The sequence below is a fragment of the Gouania willdenowi genome, chromosome 9, assembly GCF_900634775.1.
Source record: "Gouania willdenowi chromosome 9, fGouWil2.1, whole genome shotgun sequence".
Lineage (NCBI taxonomy): Eukaryota > Metazoa > Chordata > Actinopteri > Blenniiformes > Gobiesocidae > Gouania > Gouania willdenowi.
In genome coordinates, this window is record NC_041052.1 from 553,854 (window position 1) to 578,940 (window position 25,087).

A 25,087-nucleotide genomic window follows, 5' to 3' on the forward strand; every position below is an offset into this window, starting at 1 on the left:
AGCATGCTGAAAATTAGATTATTTGTTTACTGTAATGTAGGAAAAGGGGCAGGACTAATAAGTCCACCCACTCCCTTTAGAACACAAAAAGTAAGTGTATGCAGTAATATATGTAATTATTGTTTTTTTCTGGAGGGAAGCCATGTACATCAAATCATTATTTTATTGTAACAATATTTCTTGTATTATTGCAATTTGTTGGATATGAAGCACCTTGGACCTCTTCTGTTTAGCCTTTATAAGCTTCCTTTAGGACACATTTTACACAACTGTAAGGTTGATTATCAGAGCTACGCAGATGACACACAACTATATCTATCACTGAGCCCAGATGACTATGGTCCCATTGAGGTGTTGTGTGACTGTTTAGAAAAAGTAAACTGATGGATGAGTGAAAACTTCCTTCAACTAAACCATGACAAGATGGAGGTGATTGTCTTTGGTAACAATGAAAAGAGGACTGCTGTCAGCAAGTATCTGAGTCTGGATCTTTAGAAGATAAAGACCAAGTCAATAGATTGATTGATTTTAAATGTTCTTATTGATTTTATTTTTTATTTTTTAAAGGATTTTTTTTGGCTCTAGTGGCCTTTATATGACAGTTGCTTGACAGGAAAGGGGCCAGAGAGAGCAGGGAATGACACGCAGGAAAGGGTCCCAGGCCGGGAATCGAACCTGGACCCGCTGCAGGTGAGGAACTATAGCCTCTGTACATGGGGCGGGCACTCTACCCACTGAGCTAAACACCGCCCCGTTCTTATTGATTTTAAACAATTGAATGTTTTATCATGTAAAGCACATTGAGTTGTCTTGTGTATGAAATGTGTTGTACAAATAAATTTGCCTTGCCTAAATTGTAAATTAATCAACTCTAGATTTAAAGATAAAATTTGGATTGTTGTCCCACGACCACTCCATGATTACTCAGGCCTTGTTTACACGTCAGCATTTTGCTTCTGTTATCGATTTTGTTTTTAAAAAGCTCTGCATTCCCACGTTTTCAAAATGACGTCTGTTTACATGGGAACGCTAAAAGCATAAAAACATGTAGTAAACACGCCAAGGCAATAGATCGTGTTCATCACTCTTTGGATTTGAACTGAATTTCTCCAACAAAATGTTGATTTAATTCATCATCACTTGGATCAGAGGAGACGTTTTTCATGTCTGCACCAGATTCTGACCAATCACAGAGCTGCACTCCTACTGAGAGATTTGACCAAACATGGAGTTGGGCTTAATTTCTATCTTTTTAACATAGACTCTGGATGGATTCTGCTCAGACGCTGCACGGTGAAGGTGATGTGTTAAAATCCGTGCAGAACGACACAAATATTTGGTGAGGAGGTGAATGGAGGCCGTCCTCTGATACGTTAATAAATGTTATAAAATGCATAAATGACTAGTTTTTGACTTGTGTAACTGTATGTGTCACATATGTAGAAGCAGCTCTCTGAGCTGTGTGTGTTACAGCAGTAAACCTCTACGTAGCATCTGTAGCCTAGCATGAAGATGTATATCATGTTTACAGTTTAATGCAGAATGAGTGGCTATTAAATAAAGCTGAGTCATTAAAAAAAACTCTCCCACAGATGTGAATAGTGTAGCAATAATGCGTTCAGGATTAAAGAGAGATCAGCTTTGTTCTGGTTCAGCACGTATTCTGAAGCTAAAGCTAACATCTGAGGCTCTACAGCTGCAGTGCACGTGCCCGTATCACAGAAAGTTTTGTTTCCATGTTTACATGGACACGGAGGAGGAAGTGCTTTCAAATGCTTCCACTCTGGAGCTCGTTTTTAAAAAGTTCTGTTTTCAAGCACCAAAACGCAGTTGTCGTGTAAATGAACTGCCAAAACTTTAACGTTTTCACTAGTAAACATTGTCGTGTGAACGGTTAAATCCCAAACACTGAGCTCAGTACTCAAACACAAGCTGTTTACTCACACGGTATGTTTTTATCTTTAACCTGAGACACAAAAAAACATCAGAACTCACTGTGCACGCCTCTCGCTCTGCTGTCCACAGGAGTGCACGTGAGACCAGGAGTGCACGTGAGACCAGGAGTGCACGTGAGACCAGGAGTGCACGTGAGACCAGGAGTGCCAGACGAACATAAAGACAAAAAAGAAGAAGAGCAGAACCAACAGTGAGCTCTGTGCACAGGTACGTGATGGCGTGTTAATAAAGCTGTGGCGTCACCTCTGAGGTGGTCGGGCCCTGCAGGGTGGGGGTCCGCCCCCGACAGGTGAGCCTTTTTATCACCAACGTCCTTTCCTGACAAATGTGGGGGAACTCCACCAAGAGCCCCCGACAGAGCCAGGAGCCCAGCCGAGCCCCCCAGCTGTGAGGGGTGAAGGCCCGCGGGGTGGGGGGTGAGGGGCACGGGGGCACCGCCCCCACCGTGGTTATGCCCCAGATGCTGCTGCACACACACAGCAGTTCACTTATTATTTAATACACACACAAACATCAGTGTTCAACAGATGGAACAGTTACTGGTGTCCCCCCCCCCACCCATAAAGCCCCGCCCACTGCCTCCTGCGGGTCAAACTGAACAATACTGACAGCTGGGTTCACAGCCCAGGATGTGACGGGAGGACAACAGAGGAATGGACACACACTGTGTGTGTGTGTGTGTGTGTGTGTGTGTGTGTGTGTGTTGTTGGGGGGGGGGGGGGGGGTCAGCTGCTGCTTGGTCTGTCAGCTCCTGCATAGCAGTGAGGGTGCAGGTGAGGGGGAGGGGAACGGTCTTTCACACCAAATCAGGCACTTATTCAAGCGTGAAATGTCTTTGTGTTCCCAAACATCATCATTGCCTCCTCAGACAGAAGCCGTGGGAATCCCAGCTCTCTGATTGGCCGAGGGTGGGGGGAGGGAGGGGGGGCTGGGTCAGAGGAGGCAGCTCAGCGGGGGAGGGCTGAAGGTCAAACTGACTTTTATCTCACCTAATTGACTAACCCACCCTCTACCAAGCCCCGCCCCCTTTCTTCATCTCTCACTTCACACTCTGCAGCCACACCCACCAATGACATCCACACACACACAGTCAGATCTACACACATCACAAACATGTTTAAACTACAGTTAACACACACTCAGACACACACTGAAGCCCTGCTGGGAGCCAATGGAGGGGAAGTACTGTGGGGAACCTGATCTGTCATGTTAGGAGGAGCGTGCACGTGTGTGTGTGCGTGTATTTTAGTGTGTTGAGGGTGGGCGGGGGAACAACATGCTTCATTACCCTCATTTAACTCACAAACAGGGTGAATGACAGGCTGGCGTGGGAGACGGGGGTCAGAGCCACGCCACAACCCCCCCCCCCTCACCCCCTCCTTTTACAAACACTAAAATCCTGCAATTAAAACTCAAAAAGCAACGGCCAAATCCTCGTCTCACCGTGCGCACGCACACGCACAAATCCACTGAAAAATAAGAAAAGGAAAACTTGCAAAAACTGTATTTTTAGAATATAATGTAAAAAAAAAAATTCCATAATAAAGTTTCAACTGTCAAACAGTAAACATGATAAATACAAAATATTAAATGTAACTAAACAATGAATGAGTGACTTTTCCCTGTCTTCATTTAGTAATCAATACTGCCGATTCTAATACAGGAGACACTTCATATATCACATGTATTATCTTATTTATTTATTTTCTACTGTAATGTGTGCACTTGTATTTTATCCTTATTTAATTAACTTTCATTAAATATGCAAGTCTTTCTTTGTTTAGAGTTTTTTCTTTTTATTTGTAATTTCGTGAGCCTCTGTAATAAATGGGATAAATAAAGTATTTCTGATTCTGTTACAGCTGCTTGATTGATCATCAAATGCCAGGTTTTTGTGATGTAAAAAAAAAAAAACAAATCACACCATGGTAGGGATGGACAATATTGACCAAAAAAATTATCCCGATCATTTCTGGTATTTGTCACGATAACGATAAAAAACACGATAATTAAAAATAACAATAAAAAAAATTCACAACTTAAAGTGTAAACAGGTTCTTTACAAACACAAATAAATGTGAATATATCAACATTAGACACATTTAAAAAGGCTGACTCAGAGTTCATGAGCTGATATTTTATGGAATATACTGTATTAGTGCATGTGAGTTATTATTAGTGATACTGTATATAATTCATTTATTCCCTCATTTGAAATAAAATTATTTTCTACAAAAAGCACATGAAAAGCAAAAATAACTAATAGTGTTTCATTTATCTGATAATGAGTTACATAAAGTTATGATTAATAAATAACTGATTTCCTATAATTAAACCAGATCAAGCTGATGATGTAATCATTCATTATATTTATGTGTAATAATCTCAATAGTTACATTAGTCTAATGGGACCAGCTTTGTCTGTGAACACGTGAAATATAAATAAATGATATTGTGTTTACAAATTAGGACGAATGAATAGTGACATTATTATTTATGCTAATATTTATTTCACACAACGTGTGACATGTTAGTTTTTATCCTTCCATAGTAAAGTATTAAATCTGACCATAAACAGTAAGACTTATTCTTTTTACTTGGTCTGTTCCTAATTTGGAGTGGTTAGCGTTAGCTCTGTGTGTAGGTGTGTTAGCTTAGCATAGTTAGCTTTAGTTGAGTTTGAAAGTTCATAATGGTTGCTACAGGTTCGTCTCTGTCTTTGTCTGTGTTTGTAGAACTTTGGGTGGATCTGATGGAGGAACCTGGATTGGTTCACTTTGTTGATGTTTATCTGGTTTTAACCAAGTAGTGGTTCATGATGTATCGTAGCATAGTAGCTTCAGGTAGCCATGACGATCACCTCACACACAGATGGCGGTGTGTGCACATCAGAGCTTCCACTCCAGAGAAAAATAAGTTGACAACAAACAGGGGCAGTTTTGTTCCGTAGAACAAGGTGTTTTTTAGGGCATTCTTGGCTAAATTGAGGGACAAATGGCCCTCAATAATTTCAGACGTGGGAATTTATCATTTATATCGTGGGATGACAAATTCTTACCGGTGAGAATGTTTTTGACGATAAATCAAACGATAAAATATCGCACATTCCTACACCATGATAAATAATTTTACAACTTTTTCCAGCTTTAATGTGACCTATAACCTGTACAATGATAGTGAAAAACAAACTGAAATATTTCAGGGAGGTGAAGTAAAAATTAAAACTGAAAGAAAGATGTTACTAAAGTGAGCACACCCTCCTATAACTGGGGGCGGAGCTGTGTTCAGATTTAACTTGGAGTCAGAACACACCTGTCACCATTTAAAGTGTCTCTGATTAACTCCAGATAAAGTTCAGATGTTCTAGTAGCTTTTCCTCATATTTTTGTAGCTACATCTTCTAGAACAATCCATGGTCCTCAAAGAGCTTCTAAAGCATCAGAGGATCTCATTGTTCACAGATATCAGTCAGGTGAAGGTACAAAAGACTTTCTAATGAATTAAATATTACATAGAACACAGTGAAGACAGTCATCATCAAGTAGAGAAAATATGACACAACAGTGACTTTACCAAGAACAGGACGTCCGTCATAAATTGATGACTAGACGAGAAGAAAAGTGGTCATGGAGGCTGACAAGAGGTCGAAGGCAACATTGATGGAGCTGCAGGAAGTTCTGACAAGTACAATCTGTGTAGAACATGTGACAACAATCTCCATCTTCTTCATATGTCTAGGCTATGGGGTAGGGTGGCAAGATGGACGATTTATCTTACCAAGAAAAACATCTAAGCCCAGCTTCATTTTGTAAAAACACATTTGAAGTCTCCCAAACACATGTGGGAAAATGTGTTATGGTCTGATGGAACCAAGATAGAACTTTTTGGCCATAATTCCAAAAGGTTTATTTGGTGCAAAAACAACACTGCTCATCACCAAAAGAACACCTACCTACAGTGAAGCATGGTGGTGGCAGCATCATGCTTTGGGTCATGAATTGTGTGCTACAGAGGGAAATTTATTTTAAGTTTTTTTTAAATATTTGCTGCATTTTCCAAAAAAAAGTGGGTAGCATAGTTATTTGAGTACTATGTGCCTACAGAAGTGTGGTTATAAAGCCTCCCTAAAATAGTTTGTCTTTAGTTGATTTTTAAAATCATCCACAAAGTCCAGCATGTGCAGAGTGTGTGGAAGTTTGCTTCACTGATCTATTCATAACTACATAAACATCACTAAGGGCTTTTCAGATTAAAAAAAATATCTGTGAGTTATAGTTAAGTTACTAAACAATGAGGAAATATAAAACACTGAAGGTTTGTTTTTCTTAAATTACATGAAGTGGCTGTGACCGAGAAAATACAGATTTCACCTTCTGAAGAACAAAAAGGACAACACTGTTATTTTCTTCTTTTTTAAAAAACAAAATCATCAATGAAAATACATGCATGTTTTGAAAAAAAAATAAATAAATACATTTACACACAATCAGTCTTTGTAAAACGTGGATATATATATATATATATATATATATATATATATATATATATATATTTATATATATATATTTTTTTTTTTTTAAATCGTCAGCAACAAAAAAATGTAATTAATCTAAAAAAATCGATATATCGCAACTAACCACATACATTTATCAAAGTGTCCAGTATGTTTTATTAAAATAAAGTTAAAAGTCATAGAGACGTGAGGTAGTTTAACAAGGTCTGATGGTGCGTTCAGTGACACCTAGTGACTGGGAGTTTACGTGCTATGCTAATGTTAGCGACATTAAATGGTTTTTAGTTGAAAAACATAATTTTAAAAATCAATTTAGACAATTTTTGAATCAATAAGATAAATGCGCGCTGAAATATCGTGATATATTACTGAATTGATTTTTTCTTCCACCCTTAGAGCGTTTATCTTCCTGCAGAGAAGTCTTGCAGGATAATATACTTTGTGAAACCTTTTAAAATATCATTTATTTTGTTAAAAACTATAATGGAAACAAAGTCAGCGTTGGTGCACAGCAAGCAGAGTGATAATAGTCATACACACCGTAGGGGGGAGGCCTGGTAGTCCACGGACCCCGATGACGGCGTTGAGCTCAGCCATGGTCACCTGTTTGGCCCGTTCCACAGCTTGGACCACCTGCTGTTGGTGCTGTGGAACACAACGTTCTCAGTTCTACAGAGCTGTAGAGGAACAGGTTCTACTGCTCCCTCACAGATACAGTACTCACCTCCTGAGACAGGAACGGAATGACCTGAGCACAGATGGTGTTCAGCCTCTTAGCGATCTCCGTCTGATGAATGGAAACAGAAAAAGTTCATCACATGATCACATGGTTAACATCACATGATCACATGGTTAACATCGTTACATTGGTTTAGGAGAGAACTTCTCTAATCCAGTGGTTCTCAACCTTACAGCCCCCGACCCCCAAAATGAAGGTTCCAGAGAGTGGGACCCCCACTGTAGCTGAAGGCGGTTGAACCACAGACTGTGAAAAAGATGGATGGGACATCCTCCCGAGAAAGTGAAGCTTTTATTTTAGAGCTCCCCCTGCTGACTGGCTTGTTTCGTTCTTCTGTAATCAGCAGTTGAAGTTTTACACAAATCACCCGTTTCAGAGCAAAAACCTGAGAAAACAAGTTCTTTCTGAAAAAATCACAGTGACTTTGAAGCAATTTTTTTTTTTGCTTTATTGACAAATATAACATCTTAACGATGGTTTCCTTAAAAAAAAAAAAATTAAATAAAAAAATTTAAAAAACACTGAAACAAGGCTTTTGATGGCAAAAGTATTATTTTTGCTATCTCCTCCCTCCATCAATCACAGAGACGTAACTTCCTCTTCCTCCCAACACGCAGAGATGACCCGTTTGGCTCTGTTAGTTGATGGTTTTATCTCACGATCGCAACATAATCAAAAATCCAGTCATGTCCATACATGTTCTGTGTTATGGGGTTGTGAGCTGATGGATACTTAACAATATCACTTCATAGCACCATAATCTCCCTCGTCCATGCTTCTTCCTCCTTAGCTAATGGTAGCATCAGTGGCTAATCTCTCATATAAAGATGTGCTGCTGCCACCTGTAGGGCCCAGTTGGTCAATACATCAACAGAGAAGCCTATATTCACAGTAAAACTCCGTCACAGTGTATCTTAGCAACTTCCGTGAAAAAACGCAATTGATGTAATATTACATCAATTGCACTGAGTGAGTTAACAGATGGGATGTGGGTCAAATTGTAAAGTTAAAATACTTGTCACATAATTTTTTTCCAAACCTAAACTCTGCTGTGATCATTATTTATTATCACCCTACATTGTGTTCAAATGCTCATTTTTCTGTGAACTTTGTTTTAAATAAGTTATTTGAGGTTGAAAAATGGGATTTGACGTCATATATGACAATGATTGACAGCCGATGATTGGGCAGTACGCTAAATGGGCGGGGCGTGTTACATGGGCTCCTCCCGGAGGACCCTACTACGCAGACTCTGGCAGCGCCCCTAAGCGTCGTATTTTGGCTTCAAGAATGTTGAGTGGGAACAGCTACAGTACACGCCCACTGGTTTGAACACAGACATGAACATTGAAGAACAGTCATGTGGAGACAGGACCATCTATAAGGGGGAATAAAGGGGAGAGATCTTTGGGGTCCATCCATAAAGTCAGTAAAATGATGGTCTATTGTTCTATGAATCTGTGATAACCACATTTATTTATTCATCTGAATAATATCCACTGTTATACAGGAACGTTTATTATTATTATTATAGTCATCTTAAAGATGGAAATCCTGGTTTTAATCACTAATAAAATGGTTCAAAGTGACCAAAAATGGTGGAAAAGGAGGTGAAATGGGATTTTAAAAACCACAGAAAATGGCTAACAGTTGCAAAAAAAAAAAAAAGTGATAAAAAGGTTTTGAACTGGCAAACAATGCACATGAAAAATTGTGAATGTGTCAAAAATAAGCATGAAATGTGGTGAAAAAGAGGTCAAAAGTAACAATTAAGGGTCAACATATGTGACATTAGTTGGAAAAGTTGTGAAAAAAAGTGCAGGAAGTGTCAGAAATAGGAGAAATGTAGCAAAAATTTATTAAAACGAACAAAATATGGCAAGAAAAAGTGATGAAAAAAGGTTAAAATATGCTGAGTTTGGTGGAGTTAGAAAAAAAAGGTAAAAATAAGCAAAAATGGGCTCAAATTGTTCAAAAAATATTCTTAGTTTTTTTAAGGCATCTGGCGACCCCAAGGTTGAGAACCCCTGCTCTCAGGATCAAAGCTACATTCAGCTGGTGTGACAGTGATGTCCTCCTTCCTCATCATCAGATGGAGATCAGGTTTCTGTCCCTGTTCCCATCAGCACTCCACCATAATCTCATCAGTGGCTAACTTCATTAGCTCTCCTCCTGTAACCATGCCAACTCATCCTCCTGCCCCCCAAACCCCCGGAGGTGGCAGGAAGTGGATCCCCCCCACAGAGGCATCAAATCAGATTAAAGGCCTCATATTCCATAGCCGCCAATCAAAGTGATAGATACATGGATAAATGTAGGGGGGGGGGGGTAATGGCCGATCAATAGCACAGAACTAACAGATACACGCACTCATCTGAACCTTTTAAAAGGCTTTGGACTGGGTTCATGGACCATGTTACAATTCTACACATAAGTAGTTAATAATTATTAAAATGTGTTTCATATCAAGCTTTCCCACATTTTACAATTTAAAAACAATATAAATCTAGGGCTATACTGACACAAAAAGGCTCAGAGGCCCACACCATAATATAATTACCAATATCGCCATTGATTAGGAAGCTTAACAAGGTAATCAATAGATATCAAATGATAGATATTTGTTTTACAGCTGATTTAGGACCCGTTAGCATTATAGATGCTAACATGAAGCTAACACAAGAGGAAGGTTAACTTTTATTAGGTTATTTATTTCCGGCTCAGTAATTGTGATAAATTGTAATTGAACTTTAGTAATTGAAAATGTAATTGCAACTAAAAAAATGCAATGGACCGAACCCTGATTTAAGCTTTAGAAATCCAGGAGTGTGATGCTACCTTTCAGCCAATCAGAGGTCTGTTTAGTGCACAATCAGCTGTTTTGGGGCGCTACTATCGGTTGCACCACTACAATGGATGTGCGTTGACGTCTGCCCTCCCTCATTGGATCAGTGTCACAAACTGTATCACATCCTGACCTTGACACAGTTAAGCTAATTCTGTAATAGACATTTGTGAATGAAGCAGAGCTTGATTTAGGAATGTCTAACATTAGTGAGTACGTGAGTAACAAATTCTGCTCAACTGCGGCCCAGGCCAAATAGCACGTATCACATTCCAGAGAATTTCGTGAAATGACTCTGTTCCATTGCCTTTGACACAATATATCACACAACTATGTTCAGATAAATTTAAAAAAGTCTCCTCGAGGGTGTTGACATCCGCTCATAGAATATCCATGTGAAATTATAGCCTGATTCAACGAGCATTAATGGAGGAGTAGTTATGTGAAAAAAGACGCCCCCATGGCACATATGGAGTAATGGGTCCCATTTACAGTATATATTGGTATGTGTCAATGATTCAGTACCACCAACTGTTATATTTGACTCACAAATAAATGAGAAATCAACTTTAGGTTTTTTTTTCTTTTGGGAGCCCCTTGGGGTCCCCCTGGGTTAGCGTTAGCGTTGATGCGTACACATCCACAGATTATTGCAACCAAATTTCAGCCTGATCTGTTCACGAATAACAGCGTAGTAGTGATTTTAACTCGTGTACACAAGAAGAAGAAGAACAACAACAAAGTAAGAGCGTTTAGAGTCACTAGTACAGAATAAAAATAAAAGTTTGAGTGACACTGAAAATGAAACCCATCAGCTTTCTGTGAAGGATCGATGCAAATTAGATTAGAAAACAGAACACGATTAAATACAAAGCTGTGACTGTAGTTGTGAGGACACGATGGACTGGGAACGTATTGAAGTCTAAGCTTCTCTGATCTGGATGCTGCCCCCCACAACCCGACCATGGATGGATAAAACATCCATTATTAACATAAAAACTAATCAATAACAAGCCACTGGAGAACATTTAGATGATCCAGAAGAGGATTGGGTGAAGGTCATATGGTCAGATGAAACGAAAATACAACTTTTTGGTAAAAACTCAGCTAGTCATGTTTGGAGGAGAAAGAACACCATACCTACTGTAAAGCATGGGGGTGGGTACATCATGCTTTGGGGCTGTTTCTCTGCAAAGGGACCAGGACGACTGATCCATGTAAAGGAAAGAATGAATGAGACCATGTATCGTGATATTTAGAGTGAAAACCTCCTTCCATCAACAAGGACATTGAAGATGAAACATGGCTGGTCTTTCAGCACCACAATGATCCCAAACGCATCACCCGGGCAACAAAGGAGTAGCTTCATGAGAAGCATTTCAAGGTCCTGGAGTGGCCTAGCCAGTCTTCAGATCTCAACCCTATAGAAAATCTTTGGATGGAGTTGAAAGTCTGTGTTGCCCAGCGACAGCACCAAAACATCACTGCTCTAGAGATCTGCATGGAGGAATGGACCAACATACCAGCAACAGTGTGTGAAAACCTCGTGAAGACTTACAGAAAACATTTGACCTCTGTCATTGTCAACAAAGGCTACATTACAAAGTATTGAGATTAACTTTTGTTAATGACCAAATACTTATTTTCTACCATAATTAGCAAATTAATTCATTAAAAATCCTACAATGTGATTTTCTGGATTTCTTTTTTCTTCTCATTTTGTCTCTCATAGTTGAGGTTTATCTATGAGGAAAATTACAGACCTCATCTTTTTAAGTGGGAGAACTTGTACAATTGGTGGCTGAATAAATACTTTTTTTGCCCCACTGTATCAGCCGATTAAATAGACCTGCTATAGAGGCTCATGGGGTTAGTGAGGGTTAAGTCTTCCTTTAATGAGTTTAAAATTAAGAGTTATTCCAGGTACGCACTACCTGCTGCTCCTTTCTCACAACGTTCAGTTGTAAGCCTATCATTAGCTTAGCTTAGAGGCCCAGTGATGAGACGCTCTAAATAAAGACCAGTAATCAGGTCAGTTAAACAAAGCAGGTACAGGACTAAAAATATACTGACTCTCATAATTCAGACTTTGAGGCCCTGTTTACACAACAATGTTTTCAAGTAAAAACACAAAAGTTTTGTAGCGTTCCATCCATTTACACAGCTACAGAGTTTTGATGCTTGAAAACAGAACTTTTTTAAAATCATTTTTTTGCACAAGAACATGGATTATCCTTACATTAGATACGTGGATTATGTAAATAGATCCACTGTCTCTGGCGCCACGGCGCACACTGCACACCTGTGTTTGACGTGCGTTTGTTTCCCCGTGCACTGATCTGATATTAACAGTTTATTAATAAAAACCAGTTTACCACTAAAAAAAATGTAAATATGTCGTTTGTATGAGAAAAAAATAGGTTTTAATTGTGGGTTTCAGGTCAGACTCTGATATAAATACCTAATGTCTGGTCAAAACTTGAATAAGGTTCATATCATAAATGTCTGTGTTTAAAAACAAATATGCAGCACAAAACACCAAAACTACATATCTTTTTCTTTCTCCTCGTCCTCCTCTGGACCTGATCATTCATTCTACGTTTTTTTTATTTGGTGGACTAATCGCTACGTGTGCCATAGTGTTGGTCGTCCAATCATTTCCTTGGTTGACTACAGCCCTAGTGTATATACATATACATGTACTCCAGGCAGACTGTCCGCACTCCTCAGAGCTCACATACTCAAGCCGATTAACACATAGTAGTTTCCATTCAAATCCTACATTTCCCAGAATCCTCAGCTCTTCTCTGTAGTCCTTGTCCTCTTTCTGGGACGTGTTTTAAAGGTGTTGTACTTTCATAGTCTCTCATTCCAGGTCACTGTTCCATCCAATGTGAGTCAATACAATGCAGAGCAGTGTTTGTGTGGTACTAGGTATGTGGACAAGTCCACACACTCAGACTTAATTGGCCTGGCAGAGTCCACACAAAATCTTGTTTGCGGATGTACGAGTATGTTTGAGTTTATATTTATAGTTACTTCCATCCAACCCTGCTGACGTTTAAAAACATACAAAAATGTTAGAAAATGCCTCCATTTATCCTTTGAATGTCAACTTTAGAGCTCTGCTAAAAAGCATCACTTACACAGTGACAGACAGAGTTTAACCACAAAAACAGGTTCACATGATGGAACCCTCGCCCTGAAACAAACTATTAACGCATTAGTGCCACACTGCGCTCACACAGGAGGGGGCGGCTACAGAAGCTTGTTGCTCTGACAACAGAAGCCCCCAAGCTAATGACCCCCCTGAAGCTTTAGTGTGTCTGAGCCCCCACACCCCCACCCCCGAGAAAACTTTGGCCTGTGAAAACAAAGGAGCATGATGTAAAAAGAAGAGTGAAGACGTTCTGAACAAAGTTAAAATAACGAGGCAGTGGCCACAGTTACATGATGTTTGTTAATGAATTCAATTATTTGGAATTAAAGTGTCATGTTTACATGGAAAGAGTAATTGTGAATTATTGAGGTTTCAATGGTTCTTCTTTAATCAATTCCTCTTCAGGTCTGTGGGTGTGAAATGGTTCTGATTGGACGTGGGGAAAATGTGACGTATTCACGTCTACAAGAAAAAGCACACAAACCTTTTCTTTTGGGCTCCAACACATAAGACCACATAATAAGAACTGTTCACACTTATTTTCATGGTAGTTTTGAAGCAGCAGCTTGACGATAACATATTTTCAGTTTTGTTCCATTTGTCGGTGCCCGTGTGTGTGTGTGTGTGTAATATGTCTGTAAATGTTTGCATGTTTATACTTCTGTCCATTTTCTGTTTTAATTCTTGTATTTTTTGCAGTGTTGTAATTTTAGTACATTTTACTGTAATCTTGTTTTGTGTATTTTAACATATTTTTGTGCATATGATATGTGCATTTCTGTTGTCTTTTTGTGTAATGTTCTTGTAAAATGCATCTCTTTTAGAGTAATATTGTGTATTTGTGTTGCATTTTTTTGGAGTATTTTTTGTGTATTTCTATTGTCGCTTTGCTTGTAGTACTGTGGGTTTGTGGAGTCATTTTTTAAATCTTTTCCTTGTCTAATGTGATGTAAAAATATGAGTGAAGACGTTCCAAAAGCAGGAACAAAAATCAAATGACGCCCAACGATGCATTAGGAGAGAAGGCAATGATGGAGGAAAAGGAGGAGAGGACAAAGATGAAGCAGAGCTAATCCTGTGTTCTGACTGGTCGATAGACGCTGTATTTACTAGTGAACGCTTTGTTTTCTGTTCCTTATGGGAACAATGTGTGTTTGTGCTTAATGCACGAGTGTGTGTGTTTACTGTCTGTTAGCTATCTCAAGCTTCTAAAGCACAGAGCGGTGATCGATACCTCTACCCCCACCCACCTCCAACCCCACCCCACAATCCTGCCCCCCTAATGTAATAAAGCAGGGCCGCTCCCCCAGACAGCACCAATCAATCTACAGAGCCATTCATTCTGCCTCTGGGCTCAGCCGGCTTGCCCTAACCGGGGAAATGGAGACAGCGCTCCATCGATCACAAATATAAACACACCCTACAGTAACACACACACATACCCTACAGCAGCCATAGGCAACTGGCGGCCCGGGGGCCACATGCGACCCTGGTCTGATTTTGTGCGGCCACCAAAACAAATTGTAATTCATGAGGTTGGAAGTAATATGAAGCCCAACATATTGCTCAAAACTCTAAAAACACAGGAAATGACAAGTAAACAAAAATGATAGACACACAGGGCCTGTACTACAAAGCTAGATGTCCTCTTATCACGCTAACCTCAGGGATGTAATCAGTGTGTTCTGGACTATGAAGCTGGCAAACGTCTTACGGAGCTATATCACAATGGTAACTTAGGCTAAATGCTAATCTGGTCTGGACCAGGTTTTGTTCTGGCTAGGATCTGAGAGAGTACTAAAGTCCCGCCTCCTGACCAATCAGATCTCTTAAAAAAAGAAGTGTCCAATAAAAGGTGGATCATCGTAAACACGTCTCCGTGTGGATCTGATGTAATGCTGACAAGAGAGAGAATATTTATCCTTTATTTACCATCACATCCTATAAGAAACATAGATTTATATCTGATAGACTGACCTACATCAGTCAGCTGATAAAACCTGCGTGCATCGGGCACATTCAGACCCATAAATTAATAAATTACTTAATGTATGGTGTGGTGACGCTGAGAGCCTCAGTCCTGTAGATAATATAAAATATAAATATATTCCACCTTATGATGTAGATCTGTATGAACGCAGCATCAGAGACACAGACAAGGTCAAAGATTAAGTGATCAGTGTCTGTTTATTCTCTGCTTATAATCATTAACGCTCATCAATTCCTGAATTAATTACTTTCTGCTTTTACGGCAGCAACAGTGTTGTTTTTTTGTCTGATTTATGTATTTTAATTCTTCATATTTTTTTTTAATTATTCCTCAATTGTGACGTTTTACAGTTCCTCCGTGTGTGATTGGTCTGACGCTGTAATCTCCTCCTCTGTCACTAGAGTGTGCACGTAGCCAGGCTGAAATTACATGGTTAATTTAGCGAGTTGTAATCCAGATTCATAGGACAGCTTCTGTCTGATGGATATTGTTTGGTTAGGTGAAGCTAACGAAGATAAATCCAGGATAAAATTATCGAGCTTCGTAGGAAAGGCCCAAAATGCTATTGACATTGCACGAAATGACAGAAACAAAGACAAAATGACAATAACACATGACGGATTGAAAAGGGTAGCAATAATTCACCATATTGACAAGAAAATAGACAAAAATGAATTTAAAAACACAAAATGTCTAAAAACTAAAAGACAAAACGCTTTGTTCTTTCCTGTATTAATGCTCACATTGGTCTTTTTTCTAAATGCTGACATGAATGTTGATAATGTGACCCCTGCTCTGATATAAGTCGCCCATCTCTACCATACAGTAATACACATATATATATACACACACAAGGACACTTCAACCAACACACACCCACAAACTTGCATCAAAAATAATGAATAATAATAATGAATAATAATAAAGGAAGAAAAACGAGCAATAATAAGCATTCATACCTGTTTGTGCATTTCAATGTTGAGGCCGTAGGACATCTCGTAGTACTGAGAACACACAATGGACATCACGTTAGAAAAAGAATAAAGAACAGATCCTCTAGTGTTTTTACAGGTTTAAAATCTTTGAAATGTACGTATTAAAACACAATAAATGAGAGAAAAACACACAGGATCAAAATACACAAAAATAGGAAGGGGCGTGACAGACGGCAGAAGCGTGACTGCCACGGAGGACTAGCGGCTAGGCTAAAGGCTAAGCAGTGGAGAACCCCGCACTGCAGCGTCACACACACGTTTCTGACTCTAAATCACAATAGCTGCTTAAATATTCATGTGTTTTACTGTAATGTGCAGTTTTTTGGCTGAAAACAATAATAAATGTGTGGATAGAGTCTAAAGACACGCCTACTCATGAAGCGAGGCGAGCACTGTCTACAGTAGCCCCTCCCATCAGTCAGCGCCGCATGTGGGTTCTTAAGAAGGATTGACAGATAGTATCAATGCTTGTCTGAGGTTTGAGGATTAACGTCACGTTAATAATACCGTTAACAGAAACGATACGAATGTTAAAAAAAATAATTCAGCCTTTGCGATTAGAAAAATCGTGTTTTATGATATCACGATAATATCATAAATGCAATTAATCGTTCAGCCTCAATTATCACTTATTCATTCCATCATTATGATCTATAGCTGTTTCATTCTGAGCTAAATGTTGTGGTGGGACAAAGAGGGGATTCATAAGTAAGAGAGACAAAAAAGAACCACTATATTAGAAAATCTATGACTAGCAAAATACATTATTAGGTCAACACGTCACACACACTTCTGTCTAAAAAAATCAAAATATATTTTAAAAATATAGATTGATCGGATGAATACTTTGTGACAATAAAGAGTAATATTTATACTATAAATGAATACAGTTATGGACCAATGAAAATAGTAAAAAAAAACCCATACATGTTCATATTTCCAGAGCGTGTGAGCCTAGAACCAATGTACTGTGACTAATCATTAGTGATGTGAACAGTCTATGTTCATAGCTCTAAGCTGATCACATTACAGGGAGCTGAGACATATGCTAAGTAGTTTACTGAAGACCCAAACATGTTCCAGACCCAAACACACACTGACTTTGTGACTATTTAGAGGAGCTGACATGTCCACCAGATATGATGTATAGCAGATCTATTTCTATATTCTGAGAGAGTGGGTGGAGCTTATTACTATACCATATTTACCTTTCTATGGGATGGAGTTATAGACATATTGGAAAATGAAAACAGAAAAAAAATAAGGACACACCCCTCACTATATTATCCATATCTATAAAGTATTGATCAGATCAAACTAAACATTTACAGTGAGAATATTGAATAATAAAGTTTGTCTGAGCTTTGTTTGTCACTGATGTAACATCAGCATAGAACTGGTTTAAATAGAAGTACACACTTGGGGTTAACTGAGGTGAATTTTAGCTAAAGGAGGTATAAACAAAACAACTAAAGAACAATTCATGGACCTTAAATTACAAATATTCAGCTAAAATTATAAAAAAAAAATCCATTGAAGAGTTTAAGTTTTTTTTAATTTTAGGATAAATCTGTATAATGTCACTGTTGGTTGAACATCTAAAGAATAAACATAAAGCAGCTCAGATGAAGATGAATGGACAGAAAGCAGGTGTTACGTTAGTTTCTTCCTTTCATTAGGACTGCACGCGTACACACACACACACACGCGTACACACACACACGCGTACACACACGCGTACACACACACACACGCGTACACACACACACACACACACACTCACCATCACATAGTGTCTCTGCATCTCCGTCTTCTCACTCGCCAACTTCTCACACTCCAGTTTGAGGCTGAAAAAAATAAAAAATTAAGATGATAATAAAACAGTAATAATAATTGATCCAGCTGTAAAATATGAGCCACAGATAGTGTCTCTTTGTTGATAGCGGCACTTCTCCTGTTCTCACACTAAACAAACATGAAAAAAGAATTCCACAGAAATAGAAACAACAATGTAGGGCTGGGCAATATATTAAGATTCAAGATAGATCCAGATTTATATTGTAGTGATACAGAAGATTACAATATTGTCTAGATTGATATATTTGTTATTTTAGCAAAGTCTTAATTGTCATTTCATAATCATACCAAGTACAGAATGAGACCACAGTCCCCCTCAATGCAAAACACACAATACCAGTAATGTACAAATAAAAAACAGTGCAAAGAGGCACTTCATCATTGATTATGTTCAGAAAATAAACTGTATGTATGATAAATAAATAAATAAATAGCAGTTTAGTACAGGTCTATAAGGAGTTAGCAGCTTTCATTTCATTTCCCTCAGTGACTTTTATATCTTATAATAAAATACTCATCTTAGGAGTGGTTTCTTTCTCTACTTCTCAGAACAAGTAAAGCTCAGTTAGATGATCACTGAGTGTGTTCTCACCCAGACCTTTATCTACAGAACTCACTCACACGTGCTGCCCCTTAGAGGAGAAACAGACTAAAGTAGAACATATTGATCAGCTGTAAAATACCATTAAAAGGTAGATATAAGTTGTAGTGACATGAATTATTCTGACTGCTCCTTTTTAATTATCTATATGTCATAAAGATGTGAGATCAGCATTAATATCACCTGATTTCCTCTCAGGGATCAATGATTTACTGAATCTGATCAGGTTTATTGATTAAGTTTTGATCAACTCAGTTTAAATTAACCTAATTTAAATGATCCTATCTTCTGTAGCTCTGATGAGATGTTGTTATAATATAACATTCTAATAACTTGCTCCAATGGACTTTTATTTTGTAAACCAGAAGTTCCCACTGAAACAGTTGTACTTGAGGTAGCTAGCTGACTGTGAATGTGTAGCTACGAGGTACGGACTAAAAGCTGGAATAAAAAGAACAACACGGACTGAGTTATTCTTAGTTAGTCAGACACAACAGATCGAACACTGAGCAAGTGAAGATGATTAAAGCTGATCAACAACCGGAGCATTAAAGGCACAGCAAAGTTAAACGGGCACAGGAGGCTCTGTGTTTAGGAGTCAGTGATGATTTGTGTTGTTTAGTGCAGCCAGCACGGGGCGGTGCACATAATAACCGGTCCCCAGAAACATTTCCCCGTAAAAAAACCTTCTTTGCCCCACGGTGACGGCGTTTCATGCCGATTCTGTCCATTTCCGCTTTTAATGGTTTAAATTGGTTGATTCCATTAACGCGGATGTGCCTGTATGTCAAGTCCCAAATAAAATGCTTAAGAAATCTGTGCGTCGCACACCGCGTCACTGCATGTTGACTGATCAGGTCTTTGCGTCACACGCTACTATTTTACCTTGCTTTTACTCATGTCGAATGTGGCTTTTTTGGCAATATTCAGCTGAATATATTTGGTGCATCCTCAGTTTAAACTAATTGTTCCAGTATTAACACTTTGAACCTTTTTTACCACTTTTTCTGTCTGTTTTTATCCACTCTAATTTACAACTTTTAATCAATTTCTGTGGGTTTTAAAATCTCATTTCACCTCCTTTTCCACCATTTTTATTCACTTTGAACCATTTTATTTCTGATTAAAACCAGGATTTCCATCTTTAAGATGATTATAAAAATAATAAACGTTCCTGGATAACAGTGGATATTATTCAGATGAATAAATAAATGTGGTTATCACAGATTCATAGAACAATGGACCATCATTTTACTGACTTTATGGATGGACCCCAAAAATCTCTCCCCTTTATTCCCCCTATAGATGGTCCTGTTGTTGTTTTGTTAGTTGTTGGTAATATTTATTATCATTATAATTTTTCCAAAAAAAAAAAAAACATTACAAATTTCCATATTTTTATGTTTTCATTTGTTAATTTTCCTCTCTTTCAAATACCCCCTGTAGAGCCATCGCGTACCCCCATTTGAGAACCACTGATGTAGTAGACCAATGAGTGAGGAGGAGATGAACATGAATGAATGAGTGGAGGAGTTTTCAACCTGTGGTACTGGGCCTGCAGGAACTGAAACTCCTCCTTGATGCGGTCCAGGGACTCTGGGATGGTGAACTTGAAGGGTTGACCTGGAGCCTGGTGGGGCGCCTACACACACACACACACACACACACACACACACACACACACACACACACACACGCACACACACGCACACAAGTTAAGTTTATTTATATAGCACCTTTACAAGACAATTCAAAATGCTTTACACAAAAACAAACATCACAGTTGTAATAGCACACCATAACATCACATTTAAAAATGTGTGTGTGTTACCGGGTGTCGGCCCTGGGGGAACATCTTCCTCCGCGGGGTCCTCTAACGGGACTAGATATCCGGTCACAAACACAGATCCATCCGCCACCGGTGACCCTCACTCTGCCGGTGGTTCATCAATAAACCCCTAAACCTCCTGGTCCTGGTCCACAGACCGACCCGCTTCCGTCCCCGGTGCGTGTGTCCTCGCGCTTCACCGGCGGAAATGACCGTAAAAACCCGGGAAGAGGCTCGTTAGATGGAGGTGATGAGTCCGTCCGGTACCGGGTCCACAGCGGTCCAACAGAGCCGTTAAAGTTCCTCAAAGCACCGTGTTTACCGTCCCGTGCTCAGCTTCATCCACACGCGCAGTCTACAGAAGCCGGAAGTGCGTGTTTTTACCGTGTTTACCGTGTTTACATGTTAGTCCTTCGTCCTCCGCCGCTGCGCCTCAATGGCAACTTTCTCACGCGGTTTCACGCTCTCACCGAAACTCACACACGCCCCGCCCCCTTAGCCTGCGCCCGACCAATCACAGCCGTCACTCCACGTGGGGACCCTGATGAGTGCGGTGAAGCTGACCAATAGCCGCTTAGTACCCGCCCACTGGTCTGGTGACCTCGGTGAGATCTGCAGCCAGCAGCCAATGAGCGAGCAGCAGCACCGGGAGGGGCGGGGCCTGTGGTGGATAAAGGGAAGTCTGAGCTGTCAATCAAAGTAACGTGGGTTTAGTGGGGAAAACACACACACACACAGCAACACAAACACACACACACACACAGCAACACAAACAAACACACACACACACACACACAGCAACACAAACACACACACACACACACAGCAACACAAACACACACACACACACAGCAACACAAACACACACACACACACACACAGCAACACACACACACACAGCAACACAAACACACACACACACACAGCAACACAAACACACACACACACACACACACAGCAACACACACACACACAGCAACACAAACACACACACACACACAGCAACACAAACACACACACGTTAAACTGAACGTGTGTGTTTAGAATCAGGTTGTTCTCACACTCTGTTAATCTGCTGTTATATATTAATCATTTATAAAACATAAAATGTGTTACAAATAAACACAATATTTATACTTTAATTCATAAAAACATTTCATGGAACAGTTTTCTACCTTGAATCCATGTGTGTCAGCCATGTTGGATTGGTCATGTGACATAATGTCATTGATTAGGGGTCAGTGTTTACAGTGTTGTTATTACACAGCAGGGTGTGTCCCTCCTCTCCTCCTCCTTTAAACTCATTCATATACAACACAAAGTAAAGAAGACAGAAAACGTTCATTATTGTGTAAATGACCAAATAATCCAGTTGTAGAAATCTGGAAAGAACTTATTCCACAAGTCTTGCAATTTTTCACGAGCATTTGTACAAAATTCCTCTAAATTACATAAATAATTGATTCCAAAATGAAGAGTTATTAAGATGAATTGAACTGATATTGAAAACAAGGACACAATGACGTTAAAATGATCAGACAATCATAGTTTCTGCCCCCCCCCCCCAGTACTCCATGTGTTCCCGTCAGTGGGACAGACGTACGGTATCCTTAGGTTCATATTCAGATGAAACGTGTCTGACAACAACAAACAGTGATAAACGCTGAGCTGTGATGATAGAAACTAGGTCGTGGAGTCCCTCAGGGCGTTCTCTGCTCCACTTATCCCTCCTTAACTCGGCTCACTTCACACAGGACGACCCTCAGCCCCACGCTGACCCCTGACCTTTGACCCCTGACCCCTGACCTTGCTCAGACTGGTCCAGTCCTTATCTCAGCTTTTCTCTCACACACCAGCGTCCATACATGTGTGCGTCTATTTGATCCCATTTTGTCTTTAACTAGTGTTTGTTGACCTTTGCAGTGACCCCCAGTGACCTCCTGAGGCCCCGCCCCCTCTGAATCCAACCATGAGATGATTCTTTAATGTGAGTCTTTGTGTGTTTCACACAGTGATGATGGACGAACAACGACGTGGACTCAGACTCATAAATATCACTTAGAGAATATTTATTTATCTAAGGTCAGACAAGGTCATATTTACTGATCTATTAACAGGATGGTAACTGTTCTGCTCTCATTTTCAGTAATCAATAAAAATACAAATTAGGTTCTTCTCATTGCTTTTATACATCAAAATAATATTAATATCAACAATGCTGTGTCCTGTCTCCACATGACTGTTCTTCAATGTTCATGTCTGTGTTCAACCACCTTCAGCTACAGTGGGGGTCCCTGCTCTATGGGACCTTTATTTTGAAGGGTCCCTGCTCTATGGAACCTTTATTTTGGAGGGTCCCTGCTCTATGGAACCTTTATTTTGGAGGGTCCCTGCTCTCTGAGACCTTTATTTTGGAGGGTCCCTGCTCTCTGGGACCTTTATTTTGAAGGGTCCCTGCTCTATGGAACCTTTATTTTGGAGGGTCCCTGCTCTCTGGGACCATTATTTTGGAGGGTTGTGGCCTGTAAAGGTTGAGAACCACTGCTTTAGAACCTCATTGGTTAATCCCATGCTAACAATCATGCTATGTAATTATCTCTGTATGCATATAAACCTAAAGCTGATAGAATGTTAACGTGACAGATAGATAGTGATTCTGATCTGATGATGATGATGATGATGATGATGATGATGATGAAGGCTCATGAGCTCCTGGCCTCCTGATTTACTTAACAAATGCCCGTCGCCTCAATTGTCATCAGGAACCCCCCCCCCCCCATCATTTGTTTAGTTCACTATTAGCCTGTGCTCTAGTTGGGCTGCTACAGCCTGCCACAGGAGCTCATTTGGTTTGCAAATGCCTCATTTATTTGTGAATTCAGTGAATAAAACAAATGGTTGAGTTGAGTTTATACAAGGAGGGGGGGGGGCAGGTGGCTATTTTAGTGTTGAGCAGGTCATCATCCTTTAGAGAGAGAAGAGGCTCTCAGCAAGTGAACAAGCAGCAACAAATAGATGATTCCACTTTCATTTCACTTAGCAGCACTAGTGCGTGTGTGTGTGTGTGTGTGTGTGTGTGTGTGTGTGTGTGTGTGAGAACAGCTGATGATTTGCGTGCGGCTGTGGCTGAGCTGTCCCACAGAGGCTTTTTGTTTAGTTTTGACTCTGGTGTTGTTAGTGAACCAATGAGGACATGGTTTGAATACCAGTGACGGCCCTCATCACCTCTTCTGGGACCAGCTGTGGGACTTTGGAGCTCAGGTTGAGAACATTTCTACCTTTTAAAGCCCTGTTTACATGACGTTTTACTTTTAAAAAGTTCCACATTCACACAACAACATTTTTGAAACAATCTCTGTTTAGATGAGACTCCTGGAAACATCAAAACAATATAGTAAACATGTAGTAAACGTGTGGTAACATTTAGTAAACATTTAGTAAAAGTGTAGTAAATGTGTAGTAACCATGTAGTAAACGTGTAGTAAACGTATAGTAACCACGTAGTAAATGTGTAGTAAACATGTAGTAAATGTGTTGTAAACGTGTAGTAACCGTGTCGGAAACGTGTAGTAAACGTGTAGTAAATGTGTAGTAAATGTGTAGTAACCATGTAATAAATATGTAGTAAACGTGTAGTAAACGTATAGTAACCATGTAGTAAATGTGTAGTAAACATGTAGTAAACGTGTAGTAAACATGTAGTAAATATGTAGTAACCATGTAGTAAATGTGTAGTAAACATGTAGTAAATGTGTAGTAACTGTGTAGAAAACATGTAGTAAACATGTAGTAAACATGTAGTAAACATGTAGTAACATGTAGTAAATGTGTAGTAAACATGTAGTAAACGTATAGTAACCATGTAGTAAATGTGTAGTAAACATGTAGTAAACGTGTAGTAACCATGTAGTAAATGTGTAGTAAACATGTAGTAAATGTGTAGTAACTGTGTAGAAAACATGTAGTAAACATGTAGTAAACATGTAGTAAACGTGTAGTAACCATGTAGTAAATGTGTAGTAAACATGTAGTAAATGTGTAGTAACCATGTAGTAAATGTGTAGTAAACATGTAGTAAACATGTAGTAACCATGTAGTAAATATGTAGTAACCATGTAGTAAATGTGTAGTAAACGTATAGTAACCATGTAGTAAATGTGTAGTAAACAAATAGTAACCATGTAGTAAATGTGTAGTAAACATGTAGTAAATGTGTAGTAACTGTGTAGAAAACATGTAGTAAACGTGTAGTAAACGTGTAGTAAACGTGTAGTAAACGTGTAGTAAACGTAGTAAACGTGTAGTAAACGTGTAGTAAACATGTAGTAAACGTGTAGTAAACGTCGTAAACGTGTAGTAAACATGTAGTAAACGTAGTAAACGTGTAGTAAATGTGTAGTAAACGTGTAGTAAACGTGTAGTAAATGTGTAGTAAACGTGTAGTAAATGTGTAGTAAACGTAGTAAATGTGTAGTAAACGTAGTAAACGTGTAGTAAACGTAGTAAACGTGTAGTAAACGTAGTGAACGTGTAGTAAACATGTAGTAAACCTTAACATCTGCGGAGTCCATGTACATCATTACCTCTCTAGAGCGGGTCACTT

The 25,087-nt window shown here is 39.3% G+C and overlaps 1 protein-coding gene across 4 annotated transcripts in view; it reads right to left on the reverse strand.

Annotated features, from left to right (window-relative positions):
• The window catches only part of LOC114469344 (transducin-like enhancer protein 1), a 38,586-nt gene extending 17,510 nt beyond the window's left edge, over positions 1–21,076 (reverse strand). The window contains exons 1-8 of one of the 4 annotated variants that reach the window (XR_003674764.1): positions 20,488–21,076; positions 20,198–20,298; positions 17,982–18,045; positions 16,163–16,207; positions 7,194–7,256; positions 7,010–7,114; positions 2,200–2,422; positions 1,996–2,015 (exon numbers count right to left, since the gene is read on the reverse strand). Coding sequence is in view for 3 of the 4 variants with exons in the window: in XM_028456768.1 (XP_028312569.1) it covers positions 1,996–2,015; positions 2,200–2,422; positions 7,010–7,114; positions 7,194–7,256; positions 16,163–16,207; positions 17,982–18,045; positions 20,198–20,298; positions 20,488–20,511 (645 nt within the window). In the remaining variant the exon portion in view is untranslated. The remainder of the gene's footprint in view (positions 1–1,995; positions 2,016–2,199; positions 2,423–7,009; positions 7,115–7,193; positions 7,257–16,162; positions 16,208–17,981; positions 18,046–20,197; positions 20,299–20,487) is intronic. The other 3 variants (XM_028456770.1, XM_028456769.1, XM_028456768.1) reach the window with 3 other exon arrangements.
• Between the last annotated feature and the right edge of the window lie 4,011 nt (positions 21,077–25,087).